Below are 24,002 nucleotides of genomic sequence, written 5' to 3' on the forward strand. Positions count from 1 at the left end.
AATAAAACTTTTAAAGAACAAGTAACAGAACTTTTCCATCAACTTGAAAAAACTTATCTGGTATCACCATGGGTTGAACTTTGGATTGTGCTAGGCATACATTTCCTCCTACTTTGGCTAATTCTGGTATTATCTCTGGGAATGCTGATAAATGGAAGATATAGTTAAATGGACACAGCAAGTAAGAACATCAACTTGCAACTGAAGCCACACAAATCATCTCATCGTGAACAAAGAGCCTTGTCATCAGTGAACATTACAGCCATTCCTATACCTGGTGGTATAGCCTGGGACAGAACTGACTATGACATCTTCGGTCCTGCAGAGCTGTTGAAGATTCTACATCAATTCAAGGTTTCCTTGAGTGACTTTGTTTCACCCAGCACATTTTCTGATGATTGGGACTTTTGAGACTGTTAACAATATGATGTCAGACTTAGAGATGTCTGCACAATTTACTAAACATGAATACTCAGATTATGAACAAATGTACTGTTATAATCACTGTGGTCATCATTTCTTGCATAGATCTGCAAACCCTAGAAATGTTTATACTTAAAATCAATGGGAACTCAAAAACATTCTATGAAAAATTTCCATACTTCTCAGGTTTTAATGTCTCAAATCCAGAAACATTTTACTTTAAAAATGTTAATAAGACCGGAATGAAAAGTATGCTGACTAATACTAAGCAAATTTATTCTGCGGCCTTTTATGCTCAAATGTCTACATTAGCTTTTGACTTTTGGAAAGACAACATTGAGACGAAAACTGTCTGGGGCACAACAGACTGGCAGGTGCAGGGATTAGAAGCCTTATTTAGAGCCTGCATCATCCCAGAACAAATAATGTTTTTGAATGACACTGTTCAACAGACATCTTGTCTTGGCTTAGCTAAGATAAAAGATTTAAACAAACCGTCCATACCTACACCTATACCTGATAGTAAGAACACTTCAGAGCTGGTGGTCGACTTAAAAACAGTTTTACTTAAAAACAGAACTGATCCTGATTGGAAAAAATGGTTAATCTTATCCACAGACACAAACAACTGTCAAGATAGATTCCTGAACAATTCACAAGGGTTTACATTCACTAGGCCTGATCTAAGATATGTCCAGAGACAACATCCAGGGATAGTAAAATCATACAGTGTTGGAAAACTGTGCCTTGAGTGGCTACAAAAGTCAACACTAACAGAGGTAAAACAACACTTATCTTTACTTAAAGATGGAGTTGATTTAAGGGACTTCTTACACGGACCTGCAAAACGGCGTCATAAACGTTTCATATAAGCAGGTATATATGCCATTTAGAATGAAGCTTGGAAAGCGACACAAGCAGAGACTGGAGAACGAATACGAGAAATTTATCGTATTAATTTAGAGAAATCTCTCACTGTAGTTGACAATGGGTTAACGACTCTGTCATCCAGAATGTATTCTTTGGACAGAAAACTGACACTAAGATTCTGGCAAAGATACTTGCCACCAGGCTTTAACCCCTACTCCCAAATATAGTACTGCCTGATCAATCTGGCTTTATACCTCAGAGGTCAACATTGAACAATCTACGCACGATTTTCTCCCTGTTTCACACGTTAAACCCCGACTTACAAGCTGTGGCAGTACTCTTAGATGCTGCCAAGGCTTTCGACTCTATTGAGTGGGGCTATATGTTTCAAATATTAGATAGAATAGGGCTCCCGGTGTTTTTTTGCACGTGGGTGAAATTTCTATATACTGACCCAACAGCGCGAGTAAGGATTGAGCGACAGACCTCGGAACCTATAAAAATGTGGAGAGGTACTAGACCATGGTGCCCACTATCGCCCCTTCTCTTCTCAATACTGTTGGAACCCCTAGCTTGCATTATCAGGCAACGCCATAGGGAATCCGCTCTTAGATTCACAATGAGACCGGTAAATATATCGCTATACGCGGATGACATGGTATTGTATGTGAAGGAACCTCAGACATACCTGGAGCCTATCCTACTATAATACATCAACTCTGGTCACTTCTCAGGCATAAACATAAACTGGGCTAAATCGATTGCTGTGCCCCTTACTGATAGCATGACCTAGCACGCCCTGGAATTCCCCCTAGCATGGGCTATGGACCCTGTAAAATATCTTGGTGTATGGATTCACCATAACCCAGACATAGTGGAGAGAGAAAACTATAGCATTGCACACTGTAAGCTAGAAAACCAGGTTGCAAAATCGTTCGGTCTGCCGCTTTCGCTGGTGGACAGAATTGCACTCATTAAGATGATAGTACTACAGTGCTTTCTGTATCTGTTTAATAACCTCCATTAGGCTAAGCAGCCAATTCTTCAAGACTCTACGTTCACAACTGCTGAAACTGATCTGGGGTGGCAAGCAGCCCTGGGTGGGCTGGAACACACTGATACAGGACTACAAAAAAAGCGGGTTTGGAGTACCCGATATGCAGTTATATCATCTTTGTGCTCAAGTGCATGTATGACAGCAAAATGTTAATAAAATAAAAAATCATTGTTTCTGTATAACTAGGGAGAGCACCTGTGTTGGTCGATTCTGAATTACCAATCAGGCTCACATTGTTTTCATGGGACTGGGCCTCTAAGTCCTCATTCTTCTCTTAAGTCACATTAAGGATCGTTTTCATGTTGATAAGTTTCTCATTTGGGTGGGAAGAATCGCCCTCCCGTGAAGTGCAGAGATATGTGTCTCCGCAATTGATAGACGCCCCTGGTTATCCAGGGCTGTTCTCATCTGATTCACCAAATTCGTTAGGGAATCAATCTTGTTATCAGTGAAAAGCAGGCTCTTCTACATGTCTGGAGAAGTACCTTGGCATCTGAGTCTTCTATTGACGCCATCTCCAGCTGAGCTGTGTCTCCCTTAGATTGAGACAGTGGTTTTAAGAAGCTCTTAGCGTCAAACTCCATTGTGGATTGCTCAGGTCGCATTTCTCGATAGTGTACCCACAAGGTCTTGCACAGGTCCCTCAGATGCACCCCAGGAAACAAGGAAGTGGGGGAGGCCCACTAGTAACTGCCATAAGGACATGTGGAATGTAGGGGCCACGTAGAGACACACTGGGCCCGAAATCAGTCAACCACCCCACCTGTGCACACCCCAGGCACAGCTACACATGAGCCGGTCTGGTCACGCTTCTAGGTTATCGGGTCCACTCCTAGTAGGAGGCAATAGCATCCCACAGCAGCCAGTAAGTGTTGATGATGTGAGGCCCACCTGCCCCACACCACAAACTGAACCAGGGCACAGCAATATGGCCGACTACAGTTACATCCTGCCCAGGGCCAGCGCACCCCCCTTCCAAAGGCAGCGGAGCACCAGACTAAATGGTGCCAGTTTCGCGACCCCAGGCCCTACTCACTGTTGCGGGTGTCGGAGACTGCTGTTAGAAAGCAGCTACAGGGCCTGGCCATGCCACTTTCACAGCCAGTCCCGTACAATCTGCAAGGGTCTACAAGCGGTCGGGCACCACCAAGTTCCAGTGGCAGGTCGCTATTGAGCTGGTAAGTTAAAACCTGCCATGCGAAGCAGGACGAATTTGCAATATGTTATCACCGGCCAGACATTTTGAAAAGGCTGCATTGCAGGACCACTGCTATCACTCTGCCTTATGATAGCCTATCCACTCAGCCTTTAATGGGGGCCCAAATAATGCAGATGATGATGGATTGTCTTCCCTGTCAAACGAGCCTCACAATACTGCAGCTATCTTGGAGTCAGGCGCTCTGGTGTCCTCAAAACAAGGGCAACTTTGAAATCTTCATTGTTAGAAATAATGGGATTTCTGGTTGGCTAGGGCATGCGCCTAAGCCAGGCAGAAACCACCACTCTAGTCAGGGCAACAGAGTTAATCAATCAATCACTGGTTTATAGAGCGTGCTACTCACCCATGAGGGTCTCAAGGCGCTGGGTGGGGGAGAGAGACAGCTCAGGGTCAGTCGAAGAGCCAGGTCTTGAGGTCCTTCCTGAACGTGTGGAGGGTTGGGGAGCGTCGGATGTAGACCGGGACCTCGTTCCAGGTTTTGGCTGCGATGTAGGAGAAAGCTCTCCTGCCTGCTCTGCTTATGCGGGGTACCCTGCCAGGGCGAGGTCGGTGGAGCAGAGGTTTCTCTTGGGTACGTGGAAACATACTCAGTCGTTGAGGTATTTGGGTGCGCTGTTGTTGAGTGATTTGTAGGTGTGGGTGAGGAGTTTGAAGGTGACCCTCTTCTCGACGGGGAGCCAGTGGAGGCTTCGGAGGTGTTGGGTCATATGTTCGTGACGCGGTGTCCCTAGGACGAGCCTGGCTCCGGTGTTCAGGATGGTTTGGAGTTTGCGTAAAAGCATTTTGTTGATTCTGGCGTAGAGGGCGTTGCCGTAATCCAGTCTGCAGGTAATGAGTGCGTGGGTGACAGTCTTTCTGCAATCGGGGGATCCATTTGAAGATCTTATGGAGGATTCGGAGGCAGTTGAAACTGGTGGAGGCGACTGCGTTGATCTTGCGATTCATGGATAGGGAGGAGTCGAGGATTATGCGGAGGTTCCGAGAGTGGTCAGTCGGGGTGGGTGGGCTCCCGAGGGCGGAGGGCCACCAGGTGTTGTCCCAGGCAGAGATGCAGGGTCCGAGGATGAGGACCTCTGCCTTCTCGGAGTTGAGTTTTAGGCAGCTGTCCTTCATCCAGGTTGCTATGTTTCTCATACCTTCCTGGAAGCTGAGTCTGGTGACTTCAGGGTTCTTGGTGAGGGAGAGGATGAGTTGGGTGTCGTCGGCGTAGGATATGATGCTAAGCCCGTGCTGTCTGACGATGGCGGCGAGGGGGGCCATGTAGATGTTGAAGAGCGTTGGGCTTAGTGAAGATCCTTGGGGTACTCGCAGATGATGTCAGTGGGGTCGGAGAGGAAGGGGGAGGGGGAGTCTGATCTTCTGGTTCTACTGGAGGAAGGATTGGATCCAGTCGAGGGCGGATCCCTGTATTCCTGCGTTGTGGAGTCTGGCGGCTAGTGTACGATGTGAGACGGTGTCGAAGGCTGTGGAGATGTCTAGGAGGATGAGGGCTGCGGTGTGTCCCTGGTCTAGCAGCATGCGGATGTCGTCGGTGGCTGCGAGGAGGGCTGTCTCAGTGCTGTGGTTGCTGCAGAAGCCGGACTGGAAAGCGTCTAGGATGCAGTTTTCTTCGATGAAGGCGGTCAGCTGGGCGTTTACGAGTCTTTCAGTGACCGTGGCAGCGTAGGGGAGGAGAGAGATGGGCCGGTAGTTCTTCAGGTCAGTTGGGTCGGCCGTTGGCTCTTGAGGAGGGGTTTCACCTCTACACGCTTCTAGTCGTCTGGGTAGATGCCGGATAAGAGGGGGCCGTTGATTGTTCGTCCTAGTTCGGGTGCGATGACCGCAGTGGCCCTGTGGAACATGTGAGTGGGGCAGGGGTCCATTGGGGCTACTGAGTGCGTCTTCTTCATGGTTGAGGAGGTGAGCTCGACGGATGCGGGGGCCCAGGCGGTGATGGTCAACTTCTCGGCAGTAGTGGGTGGCATGGTGCTGTTTTCTGCTTGGTCGCTGAAGTTGTCGTAGAGGACCTTGATCTTCAGGTGGAAGTAGGAGCTGAGTTTGTCGCAGAGTTCCTAGGAGGGTGTGATGTCAGAGGATTCACAGGTGGGTTTTGCAAACTGCTGAATGACGTTGAACAGTTCCTTGACGTTGGGTGCGTTGGTCATGACTTTGTCTCTGATGAAGGTCATTTTGGTGTCCCTTATCCGCTGGTGGAAGTCCTTGAGGGCGCTCTTGTGGTTGTTCCAAGCTTTCGTGGTCTTCTGGTTCCTCCAGGTTTTCTCCAAGCGTCTGCAGGAAAGTCTGGCTTCTTGGAGTTCGGTGGTGAACCAGGTGGCCCTCAGCGGGCGTTGATTGGCGGTGCGGCGGAGGGATGCTAGCTTGTTGGCACAGCAGGAGACCCAGCTGTGGAATTCCCTGGCTGCGTAGTTGGTGTCGGTCGTGGCTATGGGGGGTCTTGGAGGAGGGTGGCGTTTAGGTGCTCCTCGGTGACCTTTCTCCAGTTCCGTCATGGCGGGTGTGGGGCAGTCTTGGGTGCAGAGGTGGTGTTGAAAGTGAAATGGACGCAGTGGTGGTCCGTCCAGAGGGGCTGGGTGGTGTGGCTGAACCGGATGTTGGATCCTCCTGCGAAGATGGGGTCTAGGGTGTGGCCCGCTCTGTGGGTGCTGGTACTTACAAGCTGTTTCAGTCCTAGGATGGCGAGGTTCTCGAGGAGTGTGGTAGAGTCGGGGTCTTGGCTGTTTTCAAGGTGGAAGTTCAGGTCCCCAAGCAGGATGTAGTCTGTGGAAGTGATGGTGTGGGGTGCGGCGAGCTCGGCGATGGTGGTTGTGGGGCTGGGCGCGGGGACCAGGCAGTCTGTAGATGAGGGTGCCGCGTAGTGTGGTCCTGGGGTTTGTCTGGATCTGGAAGTGGAGGTGTTCCGTGTTGGAGTGAGGGCCGCTCGTGCTGGATGTGGAGAGTCGGAGGGGGATCTTGTGTGCGATGGCGAGTCCTCTTCCCGGGCGGTGTGAGCGGTCCTTTCTCTGGATCTTGTAGCCATCCGGGATAGCTGTGGCGATGTCGGGGGCGAAGGTGGCGTTGGTCCAAGTTTCCGTGACGAATGCGACGGCGGGCGAGAGGGTGTCGATCAGGTCTCTATGGCATGTCGGTGTAGGGAGCGCACATTGAGAAGAATGTAAGTCAGGGTTTCAGTGGGTTGTTCAGTCGGCGGCCCTCTGGTGTCGACGGTAAAAGATCTTCGGCAGTGTCCGCAGAAGAACTGCCCATGGGTTGTGTTGGGCGCGACTCTTACGCAGTCGGTGTGACCCCCGGGGTTGTGAGCGTGGAGGGTGGCCGAGTCGTAGCGGTGTGGGCCAGGAGAGCCAGGGTCTCTGGCACTGGTTGCGGACAGACAGACGCAGACGGGCTTGCCTTAGGCACGCCCTTGGCACGCCAGCAGCGCACCCTCTGCGCACGACCGCTGCGCAACCGTGCAGCAGTCGCCATTATGTAGGGGAGGGGGCGGGAGTAGACGTGGAGGTGGGAGAGGGGCTGGGTCATGGGTGCTGGGCGGTATCATACCAGGAGCGTCGGCGGGAAAGAATACCGAGGCAGAAGCGCTAAGAGCGCTTAATACAGTAATGCTCCACACACAGAATATGACTGACAATGGCAGAAGCTCTCGGCGCGCTAACAAACAGTAATGTGAAAAACACAAGTAAAATCCCCAATAACCTGAAGCCGAGGCAGGCACGAGCCTTGAACTCTGCTGGAGAAAGGACTGCGGGCGTGCAACAACAGGCGGAGCTGCCGGGGAGAGTGCTGCCTGGACCAGAGGTGCTGAAAATAACAGCAGAAGGGAGACCGCAAGGCTCCGGTCCTTCTCTTCTTGTCCGGTCTGCTTGCGAGGCTCCGTCTCCTTTTACCGCCGGTCTCACCCACAACAGGATCTGCTGCACACGGGGCTCTTCTCGACCACTGGAGCCCCCCTACAACCAGGTGTGGACTCTGCCTGACTTCCGGCAGCCTCTCCTGGACCTCCCCTGTTGGGTTGCTGCACACAACAACAGCCCCGCCCACTACCAGACAACAGCCACCTGGCTTCCTGGACGCTGCAATTCATGGAGCCAAAGTCTTCATCGATTTTGCCGCTATCTGGCCCCTGAGCCCACTGCACCTTGGCAGATGAAGCACACTCCATGGGCTCAAAAAACAGGCACATGCTACCCTGCACTGGGTAGGCCACCAGCTCTGCCTCATACAAGAGCACTCCTTCACATGCAAGGTTGGAGCCTCCCTCAGGCAATAAAGATGTAGTGCTCACGAAGCGCTAAATCCAAAGTTCCCTTGGGCAGAGCTGGGCACAGGCAGTCCCAGCACGTAGGGACCCCAAGGAGACAACAGCTGGGCCCAGCGGCGGTTCCTCCTAACGCACAGCAGTCCTTCAGCTCAAAGCAGGTACTAAACCCATGGGGTCACAGCACCAATTTTTATACTACATAGTGCCTTTGTTCTCCCCCTGGCACCGGGCTCTGTGCCCGGTCCAAACCAGTTCGGGGGGGGGGGGGGGCTTAAACATTTTATATACAGTGCACAACAACCTCCTTTGTTAGTGTAGGCTCTGACCGCAGACACACCACAGGGGGGCAGAGCCAGCATTGTGTAAGTCAGGCACAGTCCTGTTCAGGCCCAGGTGCTACTCCTCCCACTACTCCAAATGCAGATTGGCCTATTCAGCCTATTGCTGACTCACCCAGCCCCTCTCGAGCCACTGCACCTCTCCAGCCCCTGTCCTCCAGAGCCAGTCATGCAATACACATCAGGCAGGCACAAATACACATAACACATAAAAATGCCCACTTCTAAAAGTGGCATTTCTAAAATAGTGATGATAAATGCTGCGTACGCCATTACGCAGCATTTATTACCACTATTCCAAACATACCAAACTTGACCACTCTTCTCCTCTCATGTCAGGAATTACCACTGAATCCGATATCAGGGAATCCCCAATGCATTCCTATGAGAGGGCAGCCTCACAGTAGTGAGAAACCAAAATGTTATTTTGTCACTACCAGGACATGCCACACAGTTAAGGCACATTTCCTACCTTTTACCTACAGTGCACCCTGCCCATAGGGCTAGCTAGGGCCTACCTTAGGGGTGTCTTATATATAGTAAAAGTGGAGTTAGGGACGTGGCAACCACTTTATGTGCCACGTCACAGCGGCAGTAAACTGCGTGCGCATAGGCCTGAGACAGGTTTGAAAGGCTACTTTGGTGGGTGGTGCAAACAGCGCTGCAAGCCCACCAGTAGGGTTTAATTTACTGGCCCCGGATATAGGAGATACCACTTTACAAGGGACTGATAGGGAAATTAAATACGCCAAACCGGTGTAGACCAATCTTACCACGTTTATCATAGAGAGCACATGCACTTTACACTAGACCGCAATGATAAAGTGCCCAGAGTCCTAAATCCACCAACACCAGGTCAGAAAAAATACCAGGATGTCGGCAAAAAGTTCAAGTATGACCCTGTAAAAAGGTCCAAGTCCAACAATTCTTCTTCTTCTTATTATTATTTTTAACTTGATGGCTTTAAAATAATTTGTGACAGGTAGGAGGGTTCTTCAATTTCTGTGATGGATGTTTCCATATCGTCTTTTCCCTTTGTTTGCACGGGTCAAAACATGGATATTGGTACATCTAGATGTTTTGAGCTCATGACTCAGGTTTGACAGGAGTCACATTCCTATCCTCTGGTAAAGAGGAACCTTCGATACAAAGCAGAGGACCCTTTCTGATGATCTTGTCTCTTTTCATTTGGCTGATCAATTATTTGTTGCTTCACATGTGCGACCCAGGGGCATAAGGACTGATTCTCTTTTCTCGTTGTCAAGACTGTATGTTTCTAGGGAGAATGCTCATCTCAGTCTTTCTTTTGACTTGTGGCATTTCTGGAAATGCTGTCCAGATTCTTAGAACAGTATTTTTGAACATGCTGAGCATGGCTCAGGGCCCTATGCGCTATTTAATAACTGGTCTAGCTCAGTGCTGAGATGTGGTTTCATCAGCAGGTGAAATTTACACTGTAGATCTATTAGTGTAAGATAGTAGAAGATATTCCAAGTTTTCTCTTGTTCTGAAGCTCTTTTTGGGCAGAAGAAGAAGAAAGGACAATCTCCACTATTAAACAACATGCAAATGCACTTCGAAGGAATGTTCTCCACAGAGAAACCTTTGTGTGATGGGTGAGAGGTTAATGCTTACTCTGGCTCCTTTTTCATTGTTCTGTGCTCGCTATCTACCCCCTTTTTTGTTTTGGAAATTTAAGTTTTGGATCTGAGAGCAATAGAGTTAGTTACACCTCACATGTGCAGTCTGGACTTCTCAGATGCTCTTTGCTGAAGGCAAGATTTTCTGTGTACCACAACAGTTCTGTGTCAGTACTCTGATGCTTGGCCAGTGTGGCTGCTAAGTGAAATCCATTCAGTACCTGCAGTCAGATGGATAATCAAGTGGTCAGAAACTGCAGCCTCTACCTTACCATGCATGGACACCTTAACCTGTTTATGGCAAGGTTTTTTTTCCCCTTCATGTTCTTCCATACATTTGTTTTCGTACTTTACCTACCCATTTTTTGTACATTTTGTCCCCATCGTCTTACAGGTTGCAAGACGAGTTGCCTCGACCCTCACCTAATTCTCTACGCCATTTTTATGGCCTACTTAATAGCCAAATTAAAAAAATACCATTAGATTCAGAATGCCCGATTGCAAAGATCAAAAGTCTGCATGGTTCTCTCAGCAGCGAAAATGTTTAATCTCCAGGAAATGTAACATTTTTAAGCCTTTCTGGATGCTGAACCATGCCAGACCATATTAAAGTATCATTTCAAAAACGTAACTAATTTGCTTTAATAGCTAAAATTAACTGTAAATTCTATACAAGAGTCTAATATAAGAGGGCATATGCATTTCTAATCTGTATGTTTTGTGTCTGACAAACATGTAAATCTCTTGTGTAGTCTCTTTCAGATTTGATATTCACAGCCAACACACTACTTTTATTGAATTTTGGTTATACTCGCTGTCAGCACTAAAAACAGAATGAAAACGTTAATTTACTTTAAGCTATGTCATTTTAAAATATAGATAAACATTGGAATTAGCCATGCCAGGGAATATCTGATAGTAAATAATAATGTTTTGTTAATTTTTCTTTCCTTAGATGGCTCTGATTCTAGAGATAAACCAAAGCTTTATCGGCTGCAGTTAAGTGTCACTCAAGTTGGAACAGACAAGATGGATGAGAGCACCATTCAGGTGAGTGTATTAATATTTTTTTGAGCAGACTAAACTGTTTCATTATTTGGTTGGTTTAAATGTCCGTCGGTATTCTGTCAGATCTAGTCCTGTGGAGGGGTCCTTTTTGTTGGATACATGGTTATACAGTGTGTATATAAATAGCTTAAAAAAACGAATGAATTTAGTGTTTACATTTTTTCAGAAGGAAGGTGGTAGGCACAAGTTGAAGGTAAAATAAGCTGTAATGTTGAGCTCACAACAGCACAGTTGAAATGGGTCCCAGGGTGCTTGTTTCCAGTCTTGGGAGCAACTGGCCTGGCAGTTCGGGACGGACTGTTCCTATGGGGAACAGGGTCAAGACTGATTTGCATATGGCTGGGTCCAAACTGGGGTGACTTGGCAAGCAAAATAACGATAGATTAAGGATTAAGGATTTTAGCCTCTAGCGAACTGAGTTCTGGAAAGGCGGTGCCTGTAGGTGCGTGATCCAAATCAAGTCCCACTTCCGAAATCCCTCCAGCAACCCCACCTATCCGAGCCAGGTGCCAGGCCACAGGGGTGTCTGCAATGTAAGTTTAGACTCCCATTGAGTGTGTCGAAGCGTGGAGCGACAGGCGAGTAGGGCCACCCGGGTCACTGCAGGAAGTGTGCGGGGGACTGCCGTCCCATAGAGCATTGCCTGCATCCGGCAGAACCCGAGGCTCTCCAGCTCCAACCAGTAGGCTGGGTCGGACCATCCACCAGTCAACCAGTTGTGTATCACAAGGAGGCGAGTGGCGAGGTAGTATAGGAAAAGGTTAGTCATCCACATGCCCCCGTTATATGGGGCCGGCTGACATTGGGCGAGGGCCATGTGTGGCCTCGAGTTTCCCCAGAGAAATGTTGTGGTCATACTATCTAATTTACTGAACCATCTACGGGGGAGATATAGTGGTAGGTTCTGAATTATGTATAAGAACGAGGGAAGCTCCATGATCTTAAACAGGGCGATCTTCCCCAGGGGGTTGAGGGGAAGGGACTGCAATCTGTGGGGGTCGTCTTTTGTCTTTGTTTGAGGGGATTAATATTGAGTGACAAGGTAAGCTCCGGGAGGAGCCCAACCCAGACGTCCAGATATTTAAAGGTGTGACGTCATATGGAGACGTTGGTTTGACATTCCACACATTCCTGCGACACATGGAAGAGGCACCAGAGTTTATTTGGTTTGGTTCAGGCGCAGGCCTGATCTGATGCCACTTCGAATAAACAAAGGATGTGGAGGCATCGTGGACCTGAGCATGCCGGGTCTGCAAGGAAGAGTAGAATGTCATCGGCATATATGGCGACGCAATAGTCATGTGCTCCCTGCCATTGCCACCCTGGTATTTGCGCATCCACACGAATAAGTCTGGCGAACAGTTCTATTGCTAGAGAGAATAGAAGGGAAGACAGAGAGGGCATCTTTGTCTCGTTTCTCCTCTGATAGGGAAAAAACGCAAGAGAGCCCATTTATGAGGACCCTAGCGGAGGAGTTGGAATTTAACACTCGCAACAGTTTTAGGAAATGTGGACCAATTCCTGCAGTCATTAGCACATCCTCCAAATACAGCCAATCGACCGTGCCAAACGCTTTTTTGAAGTCGATCAGTAACAGAGCTAGGAATGGGGTGAGGTGTTGGAGGTGAGCGAGTGCTGGATGCAGGCGTCACAGGCAATGTCCCATACCATGGAGTGTCATAAAGCTGCATTTGTCAGGATGTACGTAGACTTTTACTTCAGTATTGAGATCTATTGGACGGTAGTCCGAACAAGAGGTCGATGGGGGTTGTGTTTTGGTATTACCACAATAGTTGCTATTTCAGTTTTAAGGCGTCTTTCTCTACCACCTCTTTGTATAGAGCATGGAGATGCGGTAACAGGGTTTGACTAAATGCTGCATAAAACTCCATGGGAATCTGTCGGGCGGGGTGTCCTTCTGGACGCGCCCAAAGAGATTGCCTCCTCTATCTCCTCTCTCGTGATGTATTGGTCTGAGCGGTTTATCTCTGGTTCCGACAGTCGATGGGGGTGGGGAATACAATTTCGGAAATGGGAGCTGGAGTCTGGCACCATAGACCGATCTGCAGAGCAGAACAACGCATAGTAATCAGCGAAGGCCTGTAGCAGGTGTATTTTTTTTAATCTATTTTATTGGCATTTTGAAAAAGAAACAACCATCACAATCATTGGCATTAAGCGTCAGCAGTAGATATACAGACTGTGTTCATAAAAACAATATCTGAAAGAAGCAGGTTAGTATTAGATTCCTTACCTTAGAATATCCCCAGGCGTCCGACTGGATCCGGAAACCTTTGCGTAGCAGTACCCTTGCGCGTCGGTAGGCGTCGTCTGCGGCTCCGCGTCCGTCGTTGGCGCCGGGATGACGTCGCCGGAGTACTTAGACGCCGCCCTCGCGCGCTGACGTCAGTTCTTCTTTTTTTCCACGCCAGCAAGTGCCGATCCGGAAAAAGTTGTACCCTAGTCAATTTTTGACTAACTTTTTGGATCTTTTTTTATCATCTTTTCGAGTCTCTCGACTCCGACGATGCCGGTAGGGATGCCCGGGTTCAAACCCTGCGTCGATTGCAACCGACTGATGTCGGTTACCGACCCCCATCGCTGGTGTCTTCACTGTCTGGGCCCAGACCACGACGACAAGTTCTGCTCCGACTGCCGGGCCATGACGTGCAAAGCTAGACAGGAGCGGTCCCGGAAGCGACTCGAGCTCCGGCAGTCAGCCCCGCGCCGCTCGAGGTCCCGGTCTGGAAGGAGGTCGAGGGACAGGTTGCGGGGCCGGAGTCACCACAGTTCCGGGAGTCGTCATCAGTCTTCGGGCTCGAAGTCCTCAGGTAAGAGGCACAAGAAGTCGAAGAGGCGACATTGCTCTTCTGATTCCCCCGACGCTCGCGCGACGCGCCCGGGGGTTCGGGCGACACCGCCCCCGCGTCTCCGCCGGAGCCGCAGGCGTCGCGGCCTGCTCCATACCCGCTGGTCCCAGGGCAGCACACCACGCCGTAGGAGATAGAGTCCTTCCTCTCGTCCATGAGGTCGCTTGCTCCTCCGTCGGGTTGCGCGGCGCCTCCGGACCAAGCGGCCCGACTGGGTCCCCCAGCGGGCCGGGTGCTTCGGCCCCTGCGGCGTCGGGTGCTTCGGCTCCGACGCCGTCGGTGACTTCGGTCCCGACGCCGCAGGGCCCTGCCGGATCCGGGTCGCCGCCGGTCGACCTCACGACCTCGCCGGCGCCGGCCCCCAAGGGGTTGGCGCCGTCCCAGGACGACGTCGTCCCCGGTCCTCCCCTCGATTTGGGTCCGGCGTAGCAGCGGCGCCGCTCTCGACACCGAAGGGAGAATTTCGCTTCTACGACCCGGCCCCGTCCTTTGAGCCTGAGTACCAGGCGATGGGTGACTGGGGGAATTGGGAGGGATCCGAGTACCCTCTGACACCTGAGTCAGTCTTTTCAGGACTGGACAGGTGAGCTTGGGGAGGCCAGTGGTCTGAACACTTCGCCCGAAACTGGTTTTGTCTCCCCTCCTACCGTGGCTACGGAGGAGGGGGCTACCTATAGTGTGGTGCTGACGCGGACTGCCAAGGCCTTGGGCGTTGAGCTCCCCGTCGCGGCCGGGAGGACTAACCTCCTCACTGAGGTCCTTAAACCGCAGACAAGCTCGGCCGAGCCTCTGCTGCCTTTTAATGAGGCCTTGTCAGACTTTCTTCTGGGCTCTTGGTCCAAGCCCGCTACAGGTCTGCCTGTAGATAGGAACGTGGCCAGGCGCCACTGCCCGGCTCCGGGCGACCCTTGCTTCCTGTCCGCCCACTCCACCCCCGAGAGCCTGGTCATCCAGGCCTCTAACTCCCAGACCGCATTCCCGTCGGCTCCCCCCCGATCGGGAACCCAAGAGGTATGAGCAATACGGGAAGAAGGTATTCTCCTCCCTGAGTTTGGGATTGCGGTCAGTCAACACCGCATGCCTCTTGGGCCGTTACACCCACTCTCTGTGGGACACAGTCGCGAACCTGCTGCCACAATGTCCGGAGAAGGCCCGGACTAAACTCGCCCAAGCCCTTGCGGAGGGTCCAGATGCAGCACGGTATTCCATCCGGTGTGGGCTGTATACCACGGACTCACTGGGCAGAGCGATGGCAACGACGGTGGCGATTCGTCGCCACGCCTGGTTGAGGTCCGCTAACTTTTCGGCTGATGTCCAAAACACCCTTATGGACATGCCGTTTGATGGCCGTCGCCTCTTTGGCGACAAGGCAGTCCATGCGCTTGAGCGCTTTAAGGACTCCAGGGCTACGGCCAAGTCCTTGGGCCTCTCGGCCCGCGCCAGCAAACGGTTGCCTTTCGCCCCTTTCATGGCCAAGGAAGGGGCGCCCCCACACGTCCTGCCAGCCACGGGCTGCAGACACCTGCCCCTGCAGCATCCGCGTCAAAACCCTCCTAATCCGTGCTTTTAGGTCCATGTGACGCCAGTGGGGGCCAGGGTCCGAAGGGGCTACTCCCTCCCCTTCGAGGCGTCCCCTCCAGCCATGCCACCACAGTACCACCGTGTGTCGGGGGATCACTTGAAACTTCTACAAGAGGAAGTTACGGCCCTCTTGGCCAAGGGGGCCATCGAGCACGTTCCTTGGCCAGAAGTAGGGTGTGGTTGTTACTCCCACTACTTTCTGGTACCCAAGAAGGGCAAAGGGGGCCTACGCCCTATCTTGGACCTACGGAACGTCAACGGCTTCCTCCGGAAGGAGAAGTTCAAGATGCTGACACTGGCTCAGGTCTTAGCTGCCCTGGACCCTGGAGACTGGATGGTAGCGTTGGACTTGCAGGACGCTTATTTTCACATCCCTGTTCTGCCGACCCACCGGCGTTACCTGCGGTTCACGGTATGCCAGGAGCACTTTAACTTTACCGTGCTCCCCTTCGGCCTTACCAGCGCCCCACGGGTGTTCACGAAAGTGACGGTGGTCGCAGCTCATCTGCGCAGGTTAGGGGTTTCAGTCTTCCCCTACCTCGACGACTGGTTGTTGAAGGCGGGCTCGCCCCCGACAGTCGTCAGTCATCTCCAGACTACGGCCGACCTCCTGCACCTGCTGGGGTTCTCCATCAATGTGCCGAAGTCACACCTGTGTCTCTCTCAGACGCTCCTCTTCATCGGAGCGGTTCTAGACTCGGCGCAGTTTCGGGTTTATCCTCCCGAACAGCGGGTTCGGGATATTCAGGCTCTGATTCCGATCTTTCAGCCGTTATCCCGAGTCTCGGTCAGGTTGACGCTGCGGCTTCTGGGGCTGATGGCCTCCTGCATCCTTCTGGTGCATCACGTCTGGTGGCGGATGCGGGCTCTGCTGTGGGACCTGAAGTTTCAGTGGGCCCAGCATCAGGGCAACTTGTCCGACCATGTCTTGATCTCGGAGGGCACTGCAAGGCAGTTGCAGTGGTGGCTCACGGACCTAGATTGGGTCAACGGCAGATCCCTCTCCCTACCCCAACCGGAGCACGTAGTTGTGACTGATGCGTCCCTCCAGGGCTGGGGAGGCCACATGGGAGAGGCGGAGATCAGAGGCCTCTGGTCTCCGGCAGAGTCCCAGCTCCATAGCAACCTTCTGGAGCTGCGGGAGATCCGGCTTGCACTGAAGGCATTCCTCCCCTCTGTCCGGGGGAGTATAGTGCAGGTGTTCACGGACAACACCACCGCCATGTGGTACTGCAACAAACAGGGCGGGTGTGGTCGTGGACCCTATGCCAGGAGGCTCTGCGTCTCTGGCAGTGGCTGGAACATCAGGGCGTGACCCTGGTGGTTCAACACCTGGCAGGTTCCCTGAACGCCAGGGCGGACGAACTCAGCATTGGGTGCATGATGGATCACGAATGGCGTCTGCACTCGGACGTGGCGCAAGGCCTCTTTCAGCAGTGGGGAGAGCCTTGGTTAGATCTATTCGACACAGAAAAGAAAGCGCAATGTCATCAGTTCTGCGCGTTGGAATTTTCAAGGCGCCACTCGCTCTGAGACGCTTTTTGTCGCGAGTGGAGCTGCGGTCTGTTGTACGCCTTTCCGCCTATAACACTTCTGCCCAGAGTGCTGAAGAAGATCAGGCGCGACCGGGCCCAAGTTATCCTTGTGGCTCCGGACTGGGCACGGAGATATTGGTATCCAGAGCTACTCAGCATGTCTGTCGATCCCCCGATTTGTCTGCCTCTTCAGGAGGACCTTCTGTCGCAGCAGCAGGGGACGGTCCTCCACCCGAACCTGTCCAGTATCCACCTCCATGCTTGGAGATTGAGCGGCGGCAGTTGAGGCCATTTGACTTGCCTCCTGAAGTTTATAATGTGATTCTGGCAGTCCGGCGTCCCTCCACAAAGTCGATATACGCCTGCAGGTGGAACAGATTTGTGGCATGGTGCACAGCAAAGCTGTGGATCCACTCTCTGCCCTCCTATCTGGGGTTCTCCTCTTCCTTCTTTCTCTTGCCCAGCAGGGCTCTGCTCTGGGCACTATCAAGGGCTATCTTTCTGCCCTTTCCGCCTTCTTGAGTCTACCTGATCAGCCTTCTTTGTTCAAGTCCCCGATTGTTAACAGATTCTTGAAGGGCATCACTCGTGTGTTCCACCCTGTTCCTTTCGTGATGCCCCAGTGGGACTTGAACCTGGTTCTAACTTACCTGATGTGCGCTCCTTTTGAGCCGCTTCATAACTGTCCTCTCCGTCTTCTTACAGTTAAGACTGCTTTCCTGGTTGCCATCACCTCTGCCAGGAGAGTGAGTGAGCTCCAGGCTCTTTCCTCTAAACCTCCTTTCCTTTCTGTCCATCCGGACAAGGTTGTGTTGCGGACAAGACCCTCTTTCTTGCCCAAGGTAGTCACAGCCTTTCACATCGGGCAGTCCATCACCTTGCCCACCTTCTTTCCGCCTCCGCATCCCTCTAAAGAGGAAGAGCGGCGCCACCGTCTGGACCCAAAACGTGCACTGTCATACTATCTGGATCGCACACGCCAGTTCCGGGTGGATGACCAACTCTTTGTTAGTTACGTGGGCGCTAAGAAGGGGCGGCGGTGCACAAACGGACCATCTCTCGGTGGGTCGTGTTGTGCATCAAGGCATTCTATTCTTTGGCTAAAAAGGAGCCTCCTGTTGGACTGAGGGCCCATTCCACTCGGGCCACGGCGGCTACTACTGCCCTGGGCCGGGGAGTCCCCTTGCAGGACATCTGTCAGGCAGCTACGCGGGCCTCGCTGCACACGTTCGCAAGACATTACTGCCTGGACAGCCAAGTTCGGAGGGATGGCTTCTTTGGCCGTTCTGTCCTCCAGGACTTTCTGGTGTGATCATTGGTTCGTAGGCCCACCACCGGGGTTGGTATTGCTGGGGTATCTATTCTAAGGTAAGGAATCTAATACTAACCTGTTTCCTTCAGATGCACGAGTTACTTACCTTCGGTAACGATATATCTGTAATAAACAGTAGCTAGTATTAGATTCCTTACCGCCCTACCCATCCTCCCTGTTCTGCGAACCGATATCTAGGGTTCAGGTTATACCCTTTCAGGGCCCTAGTTTCATGGCACCAGTGTTGGTTTTTATCATGGCTCTGCGTTTCTGGCGCGGAAAAGCTGTGTATAGGAACTGATGTCAGCGCGCGAGGGCGGCGTCTAAGTACTCTGGCGATGTCACCCCGGCACCAACGACGCCGATGACGGACGCGGAGCCGCAGACGACGCCTACCGACGCGCAAAGGTACTGCTACGCAAAAGTTTCCGGATCCAGTCTGACGCCTGGGGATATTCTAAGGTAAGGAATCTAATACTAACTACTGTTTCTTACAGATATATCGTTACCGAAGGTAAGTAACTTGTGCGTTAGAAATACATAGATAAAAAGCATCACTTATACATGATAAAAGTTCCAGACCGCAATGCCGTGCATCAGGGAACCCATTTATTGCGAATGAGCCGACAACCCCCCCCCACCGCCCAGGGGGCACCTGTCGGCCACTTCACCAAAGACCATTCCGCCTCCCAGCCCGTAGTGAGTCCGTGTTAGTCAGTCTGCGAGTTGGCGTCTACTGTCCCTGTCAGGACTCCTCTATTCGTCGGGCTATTTGCATCCACATCCCCCGCAGCTTCGCGCACATAACGTCTATCGAGAAACAGGGACCAAAGGTTTTTGGGCCTATTACAAGGCGGGAGTGAGTCGCTATAGAGCTCCGTCTGCTTACTACAATACGTCATTTCCCTGGTCCACTGTGCTAGTGTAGGGGCCGGGCCTTGCATCCAGTTGAGTGCGACACATCGTCTAGCAAGAAGGAACGCCATATCGACCAGTCTCCTGTGTATCGGGCGTAAGGGCTTGGAATAGCCCAGTATGGCTAATAATGGGTCAGTAGTCAATGTCAGCTGCGTGATCTCGTTCACTTCTTTGTACACTGAATGCCAAAATGTTAGGATGTCCGGGCAAGACCAAGCTACGTGTAAAAAATCAGCAAGTTGATCCCCACATCTCTCACAGTTAGGGCTGTCCCTCAATCCCTATCTATGTGATCTTTCAGGGGTGTAGTAAGTTCTATTTAGGTATTTAAAGTGCAGCAGCCTATGGCGGCCATTCAGAGATATCCTCGTACAGCAGTACTGCCATGCCTCTTCCCCTAGGTCAACAGCAAAAATAATGGGACCCCCTCTATAATATTTTAAAGTAAGGGAAAAGAGAGAAAAACAAGACACATAAATATCACACATTTTCCCTCATTGACCAACAATTTTTCAGATATACCAGTGACAAAAGATTGCTATATCAAAGTTTTAATGTTTTTTTTGTTTTCTAACATACCAATTTTTAAAAATAGAAAATCACATTTTTTCATTTTAAGAGTTCATTTTTTACAACACAACACATTATATCATTGGTACATTTCTTTTATAACCATGATATTTGTGGAACAAGATCCTAAAAATAAATACATGTACAATGATATTACTCAACGTCCTCCTGATTGCATACCGACACAGTCACTCCAATCATACAAAGACATACACTCCCATACAGCTACCAACATACAATATCTGAAAATGATAGAGGATAATGGTCAGGAAAAAAGGAAAGAATGTTTTTCTCCTGTCAACAATACGGGTCTCAAACCAAGGAGAATTTGAGACTCGGCACTGGGTCGACGCGCGTTTCGGTGGGATGCTTGTGTTAGACACCACCTTCCTCAGGACCACTGCAGATATGACAAAATATCAGGGGACAATTCACAATCCCTGCTGTCCCTGCAGGGATAGTGGACGTTGCCGCCATTAAGAAGAGATATACGGTAGCTTCTACTTATCATCATTTCTATACGAATTTGACCAAATTAGATGCAAGGAGGAAAGAAGTTACTATGCTAACGGTTGACATGATGAGCCCTTTTTCCCCCCTGTCACCCATAATTTTTGGAGAAGCGATTTGAACCAGTAATCCAGCCATATACTTTTCTCTATTCAATTCTGGGTTATTGAACTGACGTTCATGTGAATATCTAACAGACACTTATCGCAAGTTGTATCTTGTTCTGCTTTCTGGGACGGACTTGTGAATTGTCCCCTGATATTTTGTGAGACAGTGAGAAGGTCGAGCCCTCATATTGGAGTGGCTGTTAGTCCCTCGCTAGTTGTAATGCCGCATCATGGTCCCTGTAGTTGAGCAACTTGGATATGATAGGCCTTGGTGGCACCCCATTTGCTTTGGACTCGGGCCGAGAGAACGGTGGGCTCGTTCGACTACGAACATGGCAGAGAAGGCGGAATCGCCGAGGATATTCTTTAGGAGATTTTCAATAAAGACTTCCATATTTCCGGTCTGTGTGGTCTCCGGCAGTCTCGTAATGCGAAGGTTGCACCGCCAAGAGCGGGCCTCCAAGTCCTCCGTTTGTCCTGGAGCATCTGCATCGCTCTACTCAGCTGTTTGTTGATAGTGTCTAAGGTGGTCTGGGCTTCCTCCACCTTGGTGAGCCTGCGCTCAGACATTTCCAGGCGCTCCGCATGCTTGTCGAGCCTCTCTGCCATGTGGTCCATGTGATAGGTGAGCGCATTTATTTTTGTGCCTAACAATGCTATTCCCCCCTGCAGGCTCTTTTCCATAGCTAATAGTAGGCCGCGAATATCTTGCTGTGGGAGATCCTCCGTAGGCTCTCGTTACCCGTGGTCTTTCCACGACGCAGAATCACCATGCTTGGTGCCTTTAGGATCAAAGGACAGTTTGGGCTGTGTCCTATCTGTGCGCCCCATCCCGACAGGGCGCGGCGTCCAATCGCCGTCCGGTGCAGGTAGACACTCTCGGTGCGTTGTAGTCTGGGATTCAGCTGTGCAACCCCAAGATCAGCAGTAGCGCCACGCGTCAGGGCCGTGGACACCAGCCCAGACCGGTGGTCCCCCAGATTGATCTGACTGTCTTCCGGTACTCTCCAGCCCCAGGGCGCCAACCAGCAGGATCGCCCCGCAGTTCGACAGGAGACCGCTTCCCCCCTCTAGTCACTCCGGGGCAACAAGTGGGCGCAGTACCGCTGCGTTATTGGACCTCGAAGACATCCAGGCCCCCCAAGGGCAGAATGCAAACACCCACTTATATGTAGTGAGGGACAGGCGGCCACGGCCACATAAAGTGTTCCAGGTCCTGCAGTAGCGCACCAGGGCCATGCAGGGCGTCTCCCAGCCGCCGTCGCAGTGCTCTTATGTATGATCTGCACTCCACCGGGCCACACCACCGTCTGTATGGCCACCGGCGCTAGCTCAGCACACCTCCCATTTGGAACCTCTGCATGAAGCACCCAGTGCCGCCCAGGGTTCCAACTCCAGCCCAGCACGCCACAACTCAGTTGGCTCTCCATGCCCCAGCCCGGGCCCTCACTGCACACGGAAGTCCCCAGCGCCACCTCGTGCAGCCTCCACCACAGTCTCAGGGCTCTCTTAGCCGCAGGGGTTACACGCAGACCGCAGCCGGGGCTGCAGCGCTCCTTCCAGGACCGGGCGCCACGTAGCGTCGCCCCCCACTGCCGCTCTCTCTCCCAGGCTCACCTGCTCAGTTTGCGGTATAAGGGCAGGGGTACACAGTATGTCGCTGCTCTCCGGGCCTGATCACTGCCCAATCCTCTATGTCTGGCGGGGCACCCTGGGCCTCAGGAGCTTAATGACCGCTTCCCAGCACCGTAGGCGACGCCCGTTGCAGCGCCGCACTTCTCAGCGCACTCTCAGACTTGCAGCTCAGAGGACCCGGGCTTCAAAAAACTCCCCTCCTCCGCAACCGGCACTCTTCCGGAGCAGTGGAGGCTCCGCTGGCAGGCACAGGGAGAAGGCCTCTCCGGGACTCCTCAACCGTCCGTGCCCCCTCCGGCAGTTTCAGGCAGCCGCAGCCACGCCGCTTACGTCGGCCCGCCTCCTCTGTCCAGGCAGCCGGTCTCAATCGTCGTTCGTGCCAGCAGGCCTCAGAGTCCGTTACTCTGCCCGGGGGGGGGGGAGGGCACGGGGGTCAGACTCGCTCCCACCAAGGTCCGTTGGAGTCCAGCGTCGCCGGGCAGCGATAAGGGATCTTCCAGAACAGGTTAGCACGTAGGATAATTACAGGATGATTGTTAAAAAAGGGGGAGCTCTGGGCTCAAGCATCCATCTTGATTGCGATCTAGCTCCGCTCCCCGTGGCAGGTGTATGTTGTGCACATCCTTGGTTGTCCAGGATCTCCGGAACCATCTGGCTCGCAAGGGGACGTAAGGCCAACCAATGGAGCAATTTACAATTTTTATCGCCCCAGCCATAGACACGGGCTGTAGAGGACCTCCATATCAGTTTGGCCGACTCAAGCGATAAGTGCCGTATTGCTTAGCATATTAGTTCTAGTTGTCTGCGCTCAGCCTATCCGTTCACCGTACCAATGTTTTGCTCCCGGCTAAGGGCGTGGGCCTCTAACTGGGAAAGGCGATTCTTCTGTGTCAAGTGTTTACATTTGAGATACCCCTTGGCTTTGCCTGCCTCCCACAGTGTACCCTGGGATTGTACTGTGCCCTCGTTTAACTAGAAGTATTGTTTGACTTCTTCTTAAAGGGCCCGCCTGTAGTCGTTGTCCTGGAGGAACCAGACATCTAGGCCTAGATGTAAGTAATAGCAAATTACCGAATGGTAAATACCGAATTTTACCGATTCGGTATTTACTAATCGGTAATTGCTATGTAGGTAAAAAATTCGGTAAAAACACCGAATCGGTAAGTCGAATCAGTATTTGCCATTGATTCCTATGGGCCTTGAAGCCCATAGGATTCAATAGCAAATACCGATTCAGTAATTACCGAATCGGTAAAATTACCGATTTTACAAGGGGGACAGGGTGTTACTTTGGCACCCTGTTGCACCCCTGTTTCTGGCTTGTGTGCCATGTGACACACATACATGCCCTTAGGGCATGTCTGTGTGCCACATGGCACAGGTGTACATGCACAGATGTGCATGTACACTGGAATTCGTTATTTACCATGTAATAGTATTACATGGTAAATACCGAATCGGTAATGGCCTGTGGCACTGTTTTCAGTGCCACCTACATCTGTATTTACCGATTCGGTAAACTTACCGATTCGGTATTTTACAGAATCTGTAAATTTACAGAATCGGTAAATATACCGATTCTGTAAATTAAGCCTAGCTACTTGTCAAATCCCAAATACCGGTCGGTAACGGCCGAAATCGGCCGTTACCGACCGGTAATTGGCGACCTACATCGGCCCCTAAGTCTCCAAATGGGATGTGGGGCTCCTTTAGGGCCTCCCTCATGGAGAAGAATGGTAGAGTGATTGGATATGCCACGAGGTAGGATTCGGATGTTAGTTACCGCACAGCACTCAGGGGTAGGCATGAACAGTTTTTGGTCGATGCAGGAGTGGATGTGATGTGTGGCAGAGGTGTGGGTGTATTGAAGTGTTCTGGGATTTTTTGTTCCCCACACATCGCATTGGCCTAATCTGGATGTCCAGTCTGTAAACACCCTCCCATGAGGTGCGTCTCCTGCATCAAGAGAACGTCTGGGATGGACCTCTGCAAATATTTTATCACCGTTGTTCTCTTCATTTTGTCAAGGAGCCCGTTGACGTTCCAGGAGAGGACCCGTTGGGATACTCCCTCCTAATCTGGTGCAGTCACGTT

General features: G+C 51.4%; 1 protein-coding gene across 14 annotated transcripts in view; it reads left to right on the forward strand.

Moving 5' to 3' along the window:
• The window catches only part of AFDN (afadin, adherens junction formation factor), a 1,642,835-nt gene that overhangs the window by 414,234 nt on the left and 1,204,599 nt on the right, over positions 1-24,002 (forward strand). For all 14 annotated transcript variants that reach the window (XM_078648844.1, XM_078648846.1, XM_078648851.1 and 11 more), the window contains one exon: positions 10,758-10,852. In XM_078648844.1, the coding sequence (XP_078504970.1) occupies positions 10,758-10,852 (95 nt within the window). The remainder of the gene's footprint in view (positions 1-10,757; positions 10,853-24,002) is intronic.

Source organism: Lissotriton helveticus, chromosome 6, assembly GCF_964261635.1.
Source record: "Lissotriton helveticus chromosome 6, aLisHel1.1, whole genome shotgun sequence".
Taxonomy (NCBI): domain Eukaryota; kingdom Metazoa; phylum Chordata; class Amphibia; order Caudata; family Salamandridae; genus Lissotriton; species Lissotriton helveticus.